We start from the raw sequence: 13,346 nt of genomic DNA, 5'->3' as shown, positions 1-13,346 counted from the left end.
GCCGCCCACCAAAACTCATAGACCAGGCAAGGAGGGCATTAATCAGAGAGGCAACAAAGAGACCAAATATAGCCCTGAAGGAGCTGCAAAGCTCCACAGTGGAGATTGGAGTATCTGTTCATAGGACCACTTTAAGCAGTACACTCCACAGAGCTGGGATTTACGGAAGAGTGGCCAGAAAATGCCTTTGCTTAAAAAATAAATAAGCAAACACGTTTCGTGTTCACCAAAAGGCATGTGGGAGACTCCCCAAACATATGGAAGTAGGTACTCTGGTCAGATGAGACTAAAATTGAGCTTTTTGGCCATTAAGAAAAACGCTATGTCTGGCGCAAACCCAACACCTCTCACCACCCTGAAAATACCATCCCCACATTGAAGCATGTTGGTGGCAGCATCATGCTGTGGGGATATTTTTCCATCGGCAGGGGCTGGGAAACTGGTCAGAATTGAAGGAATGATGGATGGCGTTAAGTACAGGGATATTCTTGAGGGAAACCTGTTTCAGTCTTCCAGAGATTTGAGACTGGAACGGAGGTTCACCTTCCAGCAGGACAATGAACCTAAGCATACAGCTAAAGCAACACTTGAGTGGTTTAAGGGGAAACATTTAAATGTTTTGGAATGGCCTAGTCAAAGCCCAGACCTCAATCCAATTGACAATCTGTGGTATGACTTAAAGATTGCTCTACACCAGCGGAACCCATCCAACTTGATGGAGCTGGAACAGTTTTGCCTTGAAGAACGGGCAAAAATCCCAGTGGCTAGATGTGCCAAGCATATAGAGACATACCCCAAGAGACTTGCAGATGTAATTCCTGCAAAAGGTGGCTCTACAAAGTATTGACTTTGGGGGTGGTGAATAGTTATGCAGGCTGAAGTTTTCTGTTTTTTTTTGTCATATTTCTTGTTTGTTTCACAATAAAAAATATTTTGCATCTTCAGGGCGGTAGGCATGTTGTGTAAATCAAATGATACAAACCTTTCCAAAAATCAATTTTAATTCCAGGTTGTAAGGCAACAAAATAGGAAAAATGCCAAGGTGGTGAATACTTTTGCAAGCCACTGTAACTGACGAGAATTCTATTGGGAGGTAAAATGGCTGGCATTTAATTGTAAGGAATTCTAGGTCAGGTGAGTTCCTGTATGTTGTTATGATTACACCATGAGCTGTTAATCATGAAGCATACACTCCCGCCCTTCCTCTTCCCAGAGAGGTGTTTATCTCTGTCAGCGTGATGCACTTAACCCTCCTGTTGTGTTCGTTTTATGTTAATTCATTCTGTGTTCCTGGTCCAAAATGACTGCACCATTATAGCTGATTATAAATCCATAATAATACATATATTTGTTATGTATGGTACGACCTGCTGTTTTCATACTGTACGTTATTATGATTTGAGATAGTGTGTTGTTTGAGAGATGAATGGGTTGTCAGGATGAGTGCCACATGTCATTAAACGAGATAGTGATGTGCAATGTGAAACTGTGCGGATGTGCGTTCTTTTTTATTTGTTTTTGAATGTTTTTGAATTTTACCCCTTTTTTTCCCCAATTTCGTGGTATCCAATTGTTTTTAGTAGCTGCTATCTTGTCTCATCGCTACAACTCCCGTACGGGCTCGGGAGAGACGAAGGTTGAAAGTCATGCGTCCTCCGATACACAACCCAACCAAGCCGCACTGCTTCTTAACACAGTGCCATCCAAACCGGGAGCCAGCCGCACCAATGTGTCTGAGGAAACACCGTGCACCTGGCAACCTTGGTTAGCGCGCACTGCGCCCGGCCTGCCACAGGAGTCGCTGGTGCGCGATGAGGCAAGGATTTCCCTACCGGCCAAACCCTCCCTAACCCGGATGACGCTAGGCCAATTGTGCGTCGCCCCACGGACCTCCCGGTCGCTGCCGGTTACGACAGAGCCTGGGCGCGAACTCTGAGTCTCTGGTGGCGCAGCTGGCGCTGCAGTACAGCACCCTTAACCACTGCACCACCCGGGAGGCCCCGGATGTGCGTTCTTTGACAGCTAAGCTAAATATAACATTGGCGACGAAGATGGCTGAATTCAGCTTACCACCACCAGAACCATTCCTCGCCGTGCTTGGCGAACCTCCAGTCCCGTTGAATAACTGACTTGAAAGTTTTAACAATTATCTTGAAGCTATGGACTTTTCTACAATCTCCGACAAGCGGAGGACAGCACTGCTCCATCACTGCCTCAGTACAGAGGGACAGAGGATTTTCAGAGCGCTTGGATCGGCTCCTACATTCACACCTGCAGTCAGCCTCCTACGGAACCACTTCGTTGGGAAAGAGTGAGTGCTCCTCCAACGCTACCGGTTACGGAACAGACACCAATGCCTGGGTGAGTCCATTCAAAGCTGCGTGGCTAGATCATCAGGGATCAGCTGATAGAGGGGACATTATGTGAAAAGACAAGAGAGACACTGCTTTTGGAATCAGATATTTTACAACTTGATGGAGCTATTAAAATAGCACTCCAGGAATCAGCTTTGGAATGCTCTACTATGATAACAGACAGCTCTGCAGGATACACTTGGCCCCCAGCCATTCTCACACAGCAGCTTCAGCCCGAGCATGTGCACTACAACGATCACACGCTGCGCACGCCCTCCCACGTCAATAGATGCATGGACACAGACACCACCATGCCTGTGCAGCAGTCACACAGACAAACAAACCGAAGTAGCAGTGGCAACTGTGGGGCTAGCTCTCAGAATTCAATGGCTTCAAACTGCCCAGCCCGTGGGAAAATATGCAAGAACTGTTCAAAATACAATCACTTTGCTAAAGTGTGTCGTTCTGCCCCAACTGCTAGTTCCACCCAGAACAGGCCCTTATTTGCATCTCGCTCTCACCATGAACACAGTGAAATCAGAACCGTCTCACTATCCATGTGTCCTTCAAGACATGTACTGTGCAGCTGGGTGAGGTGGGTTTGCCTTTGCTACTGGATACTGGCACTGCGGTGTCGTTGCTCAACCTTGCAACTTACTACAAGTTTTTCAGTCACCTACCACTCCAACAGACCTCAACTGCACTGTGTGGGTATGGTAGATCCAAGATAGACATTTCAGGCACCCTCCAGGTCCCAGTGCACTACAGCGCCAAGCACCTGCCATCATTCACATTTCACGTTGCAAAGTGGGGTGCCAAGCTCCTGAGCCTCAACCTCTTCTTAAGCTTAGGGTTCACACTAAGAGATGACAGTGGGTCAGCTATCCACCAAGTTACTGGCACATGGCAACAGAACCGGCCAACTCTGTTTGATGGACTGGGCTGCCTCACAGCTTTTACACACAGGTCCCTAGTGAACCCGGACGTGACCGCAGTCATGCAGCCCCTGCGGCGCATTCCCTTTGCACTGCATGATGACGTCACAGTTGGAGGCAGGTGTCATTGACAGGGTCAACGCTGCCCCTTGGATTTCAACCTTGGTCATCACAACCAAAAAGTCAGGTGGAATCCGGACTTGTGTGGATCTCTGTGCTGTGTACAAGACTGTTGTCCCGGATAACTACCTCTTGCCTACAGCTGAGGAGCTGACCTCACAATTTCATTGCTCCAAGGTCTTCACGAAGCTTGACCGGCGTCAGGGTTAACTTTAGGTGCCCCTCCACCCAACCAGCAGAGACCTCACAGCCTTTGTCACACATGCTGGTGTGTTCAGATATACACGCATGGCTTTTGAACTTAGCTCCGCCCCCAGCTGCTTCCAGAAGGTGATGAGCACCATCCTCACTGAAAAACCCAGGGTGGCAGTCTATCTGGATGACATTATGGTCCACGGCCCTGACCTCCACATCCATGACCATTGACTCCAAAGAGTATTCAGTGCTTTACTGCGGAACAACCTGACCCTGAACGGTGGAAAGTGCACCTTTTGCAGCTTCAGCCGTCGAGTTTGTGAGTTTCCGCCTGTCGTCCAAAGGCATTGCCCCACTCATGTCGAACATTGAAGCCATCCTCCGCATCCCGGAACTGACCTCAGCCTCTCAGGTGGCCTCATTCTTGGGCATGGCAGCCTACTACCTCCGGTTTCGGCCCCACTACTCTCAGGCCACAGCGCCCCTGCACCAGCTCCTCAAGAAGGACGAGCCTGGACGGAAGCCTGCTCAGACTCAATGAAGCGCAAGTTTTGGCTCACATTAACCACATCTGCCCCACCATTGTCACCTGTGACGCCTCAGCTGGAGCACTAGGAGCTGTCCTCTCATAGCTGCAGAATGGCATTGAGAGGTTGTCGCCTTCGCCTCATGGGCCCTGAGCCCCACTGAACAATGGCACTCTGTGGGCGAACGAGAAGCACTGGCCTGTGTCTGGGCGTGTGAAAGGTGGCACCTCTACCTATACGGCCAGCTGTTCACGCTCCAAACTAACCACCAGTCCTTCAAAACGCTACTGTCAGCATCAGGAACTGGCCACAAGCCACTTCGGCTGCACAGATGGGCCGACCACCTCAGACAGTATGACTATCAGCTGAAGTTCACTCCGGGGAGGGATAACGTGGTGGCAGACCTCCTCTCTCGATCCTTTGACGCTCCTACTCTGACTGTCTTGCCAGACGACAATGTAACAGAGCTCGGTCAAATGCTCTACACTCCCCTTCAGTCTCACTGGAGGAGCAGAAGTAAGCATCGGAACAGGATCCCACACTGTCTACCCTGCACACCTACATATGCACTGGATGGCCAGCACGTGTGCCAGAAGAACTGGCGATTTTCGCCAGGGTGAAGCACAAACTTTCTTGCTGGGAAGAAGTCTGTGTCTCTCGAGGGTTTTGCACTGTGGTCCCGAGTGGCCTGCGTGCATATGTTCTATCAATGGAGCACGAGGGTCACTTGGGCATAGGTCAAGCAGCAATGTCGAGACCTTGTGTGGTGGCCAGGCATCGACCACGACATTGAAGCCCTGGTCAGGGATTGTGCTGCATGCCTCCTCAGTGAGAAAACAGGAAAGTCCGCCCCACCCCCCCTGCAGCCTCTCGCGTGGCCGTCCCGCCCCTGGGTGCACATCCAGCTGGACATCTGTGGCAAGATCCATGGGCACGCAGTCCCTCACCATCAGCACTTCCTGGTGGTGGCACATTACCTCCACTCTAAGTGGCCAGAAGTGGTTCCTGTCGGAACTGTCACAACACAGGCCATTGTGGACATCCTAGACAGCCTGTTCACAAGGTGGGGCCTACCCCTCACCCTCACCACGGACAATGGGCCCCAGCTGACCTCGAGTTCTCCTCCTATCTCATCAACAAGGGAATCAAACACATCCGCACGGCCTACTACAACCCACAAGCTAACGGAAGGGTGGAACGCTTCAACCAAATGCTGAAGAACGGCATCAGCGCGCACCTGGTCCAGGGATGCACGTCCAAACTGCTTTGAACCAAATGCCAATTCACTACAGAGCAAGAAAACACACAACAACACAGGTCTCCCCAGCATCTCAGACTCATAACACAGACAGTAGCGGAACCTATTTGCTATTTATGGCCTGTAAGCCTCATTGACCTGAGATCATACAACTCGGTTTTGAAGGAAAAAAGCATAATGTATGGATTATTTTGACTATAACAAATACTCAGATGAAACATATTGTGCTATTTATCACAGACTACTTTGTGTCAAAGTTTAACAAGGACTCTCTCCTCCTCACCAGTGTCATGAGCCTCAAGAGCCTCACATACAGTATATCGTTTGGTCATTGTGCTGCCACAGAATTAATTGTGAGCAAGGCCTCAAAAAAGCTTTATATACCAAAGCTGCGAGAAAAGTTCTATATATTATTGAAACAATGCTGCGATTGTTTGTGAGAATGCCAACAGGTGTTGTTCCATGGGGGAAAGATTCTATTGCGGTACCCGTGGGGGTTGCCATGGAAGCCAAGAAGGGGAGTGAGGTGTGTGTGTGTGTGTGTGTGTGTGTGTGTGTGTGTGTGTGTGTGTGTGTGTGTGTGTGTGTGTGTGTGTGTGTGTGTGTGTGTGTGTGTGTGTGTGTGGTGTGTGTGTGTGTGTGTGTGTGTGTGTGTGTGTGTGTGTGTGTGTGCTCAAACACACATGTATATGGGGATCTGGGAGAGGAAGTGTGTCCATCTGATGAATGGACATGTGCCTGAATTCAATTTTATACACTAATTGTAGTCTCACCCATTCATTTCTAATGACCGGCCATTTTAGACCGGGAACACCACAGGTGTACAAAAGTTAAATAAAACATCCAAATGTAATCAAAATCATCAAAATGTATGACAATCAGATTAAATTAACTACATTTTTCAGAGAGAGAACTTGTAAATCGGTCCAATTCGACCGGAACACAGCAGGAGGATTAAAATTACTGTTAAATTGACTGTGTCCAGCTCGCTAATAATCAACTAAATGAAAGGTAGACAGCCAGGGAGCATAGAAAATTCCCCAAACAATGGATAAAGGACAATTTTTTGCACATTTTGACAGCGAAGAAATATCATCAATTGAGACAGTGTGGCCCTCCGGACCTCGTTGAAGACCGAATGCGCCCCCCTGGGAAAAATGAGTTTGACACCCCGGGGCTTGAGTATTGATATTGTGCAGCATGTACAGTTGCCATGGTACAAATCTCTGAATTTCACAAAAGAAGATGGCCTAATTTATACACATTCCACTGAGCTGAGCTACAGATGAAAAGTAGGGCAGGATTGGAAAGTTTGGTTAAACACAGTGGCGCAATATAACTACACTGATATCTCTTTGTCAGAAACTCACAGGGGCACAAAATAACAAAATAAATCAAAAATCAAAATCCCAACTTACTTTCTGATGGAAATCACAGTTTTCAGGTTTTTACTTTAATTATTCTATGTTTCTATAGACCATAGCATGAATAAGACATTATTCTACCCAGAGGCCTCCCCAATAATAATAATAAATATAGGGGAGAATGGGGTACAATTTTTTATTTTTCACTCCATCAAGAGAAATATAGTATTCTTGCAAACAAAGATAGCAGGATTAATCAGAATTAATGTAAACATTACAGTTTTGAGAACATACCTTGTCCAAAAAAAGTTGTCTCATGGCACAACATTTTGACTATATTAGCCCACACAGCAACAGATGCACTTTCATGCTAGGTTTAGGACCTCATGTTGAAGGTTATAGATACCTCAACTGGTGTATAGAACAATCTTAAAATGATCTACTTTGGTTTAGATCCAAGCGTCATGAAACCTCTAACAATCAGTGGCGACCCATCATTCAGGGCAGGTGGGGCAGAGCTGTTTTGAGCCCCACATTTTTGTTTTTGTTGGGGCTTGCCTGTTTTGAGCCCCACATTTTTGTTTTTGTTGGGGCTTGCCTGTTTTGCTTGTTATTTTGGGATTAATACGTGTCACATACCAGTTGCAAACAATGTAAAAATATATATACAGTCTCTGTTTTGCTTTCTTGAGTTAGGCAGCTCCAAAATGCAGGTGTTTTAAGCCTAGCTCAGTGCTTTCTATGGTGGTGGGGCAAACCAGCAGAAAATATGGGGAGTGTTGCGCCGTGATTGGCTCAGTGTTCTGTCACTCATCGGGACACTACGTCACCGTCAAGTCTTATGGGTAGAGCTCAATAATTTTTGCTCCTTGGGTGCTGCAATAGATTTACATTAGAAGTGCCCATCCAAGAATGCTCAAGGTCATTGGCCACAGATAGAATGACATCAAATCACATTATATCTACAGTACCATTGATTGGACAACATCATACTTTCAAAATCGTAGCTAGCAAGCTAGCAGTCATCATCATGAATCTAGTCGGCAATCTACTGACAAATCCTTTTCAATCCTTGTCAAATGAATAGAAATGAAAGCTAAAACGTGGACATAAAGATTACACAACAAGTCGGAAATCGCAAATTCAACAATCAGTGGTTTGGAAGGAAGCAGTGACTAACTGCAAGCATCTCAAAGAAATCACAATTTTGCTTCCCCTGCCTGTTATTCAGTGGAGAGGGTGTGTGGTCCAAGTCTGGGTTTAAGGATTTAAAACATCTGTCTGAAAGGGTTTCAAAACATGAGAATTGTGTATCACATATAGACAAAGCTGTTAAACTTGGATTACTGGGGAAATCAAACGTTGTGGCTCAACTACACACCGCATATAGACGGGCCAACGACCTTCACAACCAACAAGGAGAATAGGTACGTGCTTGACATAGCATGCATTCAATTGTGCAGAAATTGTGAGACAGCACTGAGGGGCCATGACTAGTCGGCCGACTCCTTGAACACAGGCGTTTCATGTGTATTTTTGAGACAATGCTTGAAGGAGATTACAGGCTAGAAAGGCATTATGACGACCAACCAATGTTTAAGGGTACATCAAGCACGATCCAAAACAAACTTTTGGATTGTATGTATGAAGTGCACAGAGAAGCTAAGGAGGTGTCTGAGACACCTTTTGCGTCTGTACAGGCAGACGAGACCACTGATGTCTAGTGTAAATCACAGATGGTGATAGTGCTGCACTACCAGACAACAGTGTGTGTGAGAGGTTTATGGAGTTTGTAGAGGTGAAGGACAAAACTGGTGTTTGCCTCTCTAACATTATCAAACAAGTCCTAGTGCCGCTGAATGTCAAGGAGAAGCTGGTTGCACAAACCTACGACAGGGCAGCGGTAATGAGTGGTAACTGGCACCCCCCTTTGAGTTGTGCCGTGGGGGAGATCTTTGTTGGCTATACCTGGCCTTGTCTCAGGATGGTAAGTTGGTGGTTGGAGATATCCCTCTAGTGGTGTGGGGGCTGTGCTTTGGCAAAATGGGTGGGGTTATATCCTGCCTGTTTGGCCCTGTCTGGGGGTATCATCGGACGGGGCCACAGTGTCTCTCGACCCCTCCTGTCTCAGCCTCCAGTATTTATGCTGCAATAGTTTATGTGTCGGGTGGCTAGGGTCAGTCTGTTATATCTGGAGTATTTCTCCTGTCTTATTCGGTGTCCTGTGTGAATTTAAGTATGCTCTCTCTAATTCTCTCTCTTTTTCTTTCTTTCTTTCTTTCTATCTTTCTTTCCTTCTTTCTTTCTTTCTTTCTTTCTTTCTTTCTTTCTTTCTTTCTTTCTTTCTTTCTTTCTTTCTTTCCTTCTTTCTTTCTTTCTTTCTTTCTTTCTCTCTCTCTCTCTCTCTCTCTCGGAGGACCTGAGCCCTAGGACCATGCATCAGGACTACCTGGCCCGATGTCTCCTTGCTGTCCCCAGTCCACCTGGTCGTGCTGCTGCTCCAGTTTAAACTGTTCTGCCTGCGGCTATGGAACCCTTACCTGTTCACCGGACGTGCTACCTGCTGTTTTCAACTCTCTGGAAACAGCAGGAGTGGTAGAGATACTTTGAATGATCGGCTATGAAAAGCCAACTGACATTTACTCCTGAGGTGCTGACCTGTTGCACCCTCTACAACCACTGTGATTTATTATTATTTGACCCTGCTGGTCATCTATGAACATTTGAACATCTTGGCCATGTTCTGTTATAATCTCCACCCGGCACAGCCAGAAGAGGACTGGCCAACCCTCATAGCCTGGTTCCTCTCTAGGTTTCTTCCTAGGTTCTGGCCTTTCTAGGGAGTTTTTCCTAGCCACCGTGCTTCTACACCTGCATTGATTGCTGTTTGGGGTTTTAGGCTGGGATTCTGTACAGCACTTTGTGTAGGAAGTGCTTTATAAATACATTTGATTGATTGATTAATGTACGCGGTGTCCAAACGCTACTGAAGGAGACTTACCCAAACGTGCAATTTGTGCACTGTTACGCACACCAACTGAATCTAACTCTTCAGCAACTTTGTGCTGGTAGAGTGAGCATGCTTAAAAACATTTTTTTTTGCAGACCTATCCTCCTTTTCCACCTTTTTCACGGGGACACCCAAAAGACTCCACTCTCACGGAATCAACGAACAGACGGCCAACCGGGTACATGATGGAACTTCAAAAGCAGAACCGTCAATGCTGTGTGGGAGGACCGTGGGGCACTGGCCCAGTGCATGGAGGACATCCACACGCAGCCTGGATGGGATGAGATCACCATTAGCGAGGCTTATGGCCTGTCCATAAAACTCAAGGATCCCACATTTCTACAACTGCTAGAGTTATTTTCCTTGGTCATGCCAGAGGTGGATGTTTTGTACAACAAAAAAGCAGAAACGAACCATTGATGCAGCAGGAATCGCCGGAGCAATCAACAACTTCAAGGTGAACATTCAAAAACATTTGCGAGCAAACTGATGCACTTGCCAAAGGACACGTTGTTGCCACTGAACCAAGGCGGAGAACTTAACACTGCACCCGGGATGGAGGCATGCGACACAATCGCTGCTCATGTGCAAGAAAGGTTTTCTGAAAGTGACCACTTAATTGCAGCAAAGTTGGTGGACAGCTCATTTTCCCCAGTATGTACAGTCCTTTCAGCACCGCAGAACTCCAGTGTGCTACCAAGCTAGGGCCTGTGGGCAACCAGGAGAAGATGAAAACAGAGCTGTCCACTCTCTACCGGCATCCTGAGCTGCACACTGGAAAGACAGCACTTTCTTTATTAAAATCCATCTACGAGAACAACCTGCAGGAGGCCTTGTCTGAGATGGTCTCTCTTCAACCACAAAGTTTAGAGAGAAACTTTTCTACCCTTAAAAGGATAAAAACCTTCACATGTAACTCCATGGGCCAGAAAGGGTTAAATGCATTGGCCATGCTGTCAATCCAGCATGACTTCATCCAGAGAATGCCAGACTTTGATGACAAAGTAATTGAGAAGTTTGCCCACAAAAAGGACCACCGTGCCAACTTCCTGTTCAAGTGAGCACAGCACAACAAGGATGAGTCCATAAATATGTCTAGTATGCTGCTGCATAAGTGATGTAATATGCATACTATAGCTAAGAAAGTAATATTAAGTGTATGTTGTGTAGTAAGCAGTTAGTAGCCTATGGGGTGACAGGTAGCCTAGTGGCTAAAGCGTTGGCCTTGTAACCAAAAGGTTGCAAGATCGAATCCCAGAGCTGACAAGGTAAAAATCTGTTGTTCTGCCCCTGAACAAGCCAGTTATCCCACTGTTCCTAGGCCATCATTGAAAATAAAAATTTGTTCTTAACTGACTTGCCTAGTTTAAAAAAAAATGTGTCTCATCCTAATAATTTGGTATTATTTTAAAAGTGCTGAACAAATAGGTATATAGCCTACTGTTCTGAATTGGTAGTGCACATGTAGCCTATAGCCTGTTTTAGAGAAATGTAATTATTGTATATTGTAAGAGCTTTCATTGTCTGCTTATGTGACCCCGTTATTTATCTAACGGTTCGGACTTGGTGTACAGGGAAAAAACCTGTAAGAACTGAATTATGTCGCTGTCACTCTCGGGACAGCTTTATGTAGACCCTAAATGTTTGTGGGCATCATTTGTCAGTTATAGTGCAATTAATGTATTTTTTAGAGTTGTGTAGTGACTTCGTTGGAATGCATCTAAAAAAAATTGTTGTTTGCCCCACCAAGATTGACATGCTAAAATCTCCACCGAACACAATTGATTAATTTGACTTGGTGAAAATCTGTGTTTTGGACCTAACTTGCTTACCACTTTTTCCTTCACAAACCCCATGAAATGATGACCTCATCCTAAATATTTTGTCAAATTATACATTTTGTGTATGGTTTCCTTGAAACATGGGTGGCTTAATTTACCCCTTTGGCTCAAGTTACCCCACTCTCCCCTACAGCTGAATACACAATAAATGCATGTCAATTGATTAAAACTATAACGCGCATACATCGATTCTCAACATTATCTATAAAGAGAAGCACTTTCAGCAGCACATTGATAATTACTGTGTGTGAGCATACAATAAGCGACAAACAAATATGATGATGACTAATGAATTAATAGCCCTAGCTATCTTTAACATGTCTCCCAGTCAATTAGCTATATTTTTCTGCATCAGACAGCGGGGAGGGAGGCAGGCAGGAACCACCCTGACCCCATATGAGTCAGATGCAATCATATGCTCCCCTCGCCATGCCTAACACACCCACCATCTAGGGCTAGAGAAGGTTGATCAAACCCTGGAGCTTTCCCCACACTGTCCCACTCCCCCGAACAGAGGGCTGCAATGTGATCATCAACACACACACACACACACATGCACACATGCACACACACACTGGCCAGTCATTCTCACAGTACAGTCAGATGTATTGACCACAACATGGGGTGAAGAGGTCCGCACTCTTGGCATCAGAAATGATTTACTCTTAGCCCCCAAGATGGCCAATATGGTCCCAACTCCATCTGTGTCTTCATCCACTGTCAAGAAGTATGTTGATGTTGTATAGAGTTTCTAACAAATGAGCATTTAGTATTTTTTTATTTGTTTGTGGTTTTAATGGAATAATAAAAAGGGATCAAACATAACGATGTTGGGTTGTCTTACCTTTGGGTACTGTTGAACTGGGATTAGTACTCTTTCCAAGAGCTTGATGTTTTTGTTACTGATGATATCGAGGTATTTCTTCACATCACCGTCTTTTCTCAACTCATCCCCCTCATACTTTGTGATTTCTGTAGGAAAAGAATAAATTATTAGGTATACAAACAGAACTTCAACAGAAAGGTTAAACAACGTTCCTCAACATCCTTATCATTGACAGAGACGACCTGGGTTCAAATGGTAGCCTATTTGTTTTCTTTATTGGACGCCCATAGTGTCTCTTTGGTTCTCCTTGGTTCTCCTTGGTTCCACTGTGCCATCAAATGCACCTTATTTATTTGTATTATAATGTGAACCGAGATCTGTGACAGCGTAATCAGGATAATTCCGTTCCTAAACATACCTTCCGACTGGTCATCATAATCAACGTTTTTTCTAGTGTCTAAATGGTGAGAGGAGTAGTTGACATGAGCTGTCAGGTCAAGCATACATAACCTGTTTGAGTGAGACAGTCATGAGTTGGGAACCCACTGCACCGAGCAGTGATTTCTTGCTTGATACATTTTATAGCACTTGAGAGAGTTGAGTAAAAGGCGTACAGCCACCAAACCGGAGATGGAAATGAAGCTGTCACCTGTCCTCTCTGGGGATACCACTCTGTCACTGGCAAATTAATGCTCAGCAGAAATATGCATTATCAACCCGCGCCCTGCGCCACTCTTGTATAACAATACTAGGGAGACCTGGGCAAGGGAAAGATAGGAAGACAGGCAGCAGGGGGTGGGGTGATCTCTCACTAGGACAGCCACCCCCTCCTCTCGTCCTCAGCAGTTCTGATCTAGAGCAATGTAGCTCCATCTATTTCTACACTTCTATGACAAACAAAAGGTGTGAGGAAAAC

General features: G+C 45.8%; 1 protein-coding gene across 4 annotated transcripts in view; it reads right to left on the bottom strand.

Moving 5' to 3' along the window:
• Positions 1 to 13,346, bottom strand: part of LOC110502682 (KH domain-containing, RNA-binding, signal transduction-associated protein 2-like) — a 128,283-nt gene that overhangs the window by 94,029 nt on the left and 20,908 nt on the right. For all 4 annotated transcript variants that reach the window (XR_005039183.1, XR_002470359.2, XM_036960398.1 and 1 more), the window contains exon 2: positions 12,449 to 12,576. Coding sequence is in view for 2 of the 4 variants with exons in the window: in XM_036960398.1 (XP_036816293.1) it covers positions 12,449 to 12,576 (128 nt within the window). In the remaining 2 variants the exon portion in view is untranslated. The remainder of the gene's footprint in view (positions 1 to 12,448; positions 12,577 to 13,346) is intronic.

The sequence above is a fragment of the Oncorhynchus mykiss genome, chromosome 23 (genome assembly GCF_013265735.2).
Source record: "Oncorhynchus mykiss isolate Arlee chromosome 23, USDA_OmykA_1.1, whole genome shotgun sequence".
Lineage (NCBI taxonomy): Eukaryota > Metazoa > Chordata > Actinopteri > Salmoniformes > Salmonidae > Oncorhynchus > Oncorhynchus mykiss.
The sequence above is the reverse complement of the archived record's forward strand: the minus strand, read 5'-3'. Positions and strand labels throughout refer to the sequence as shown.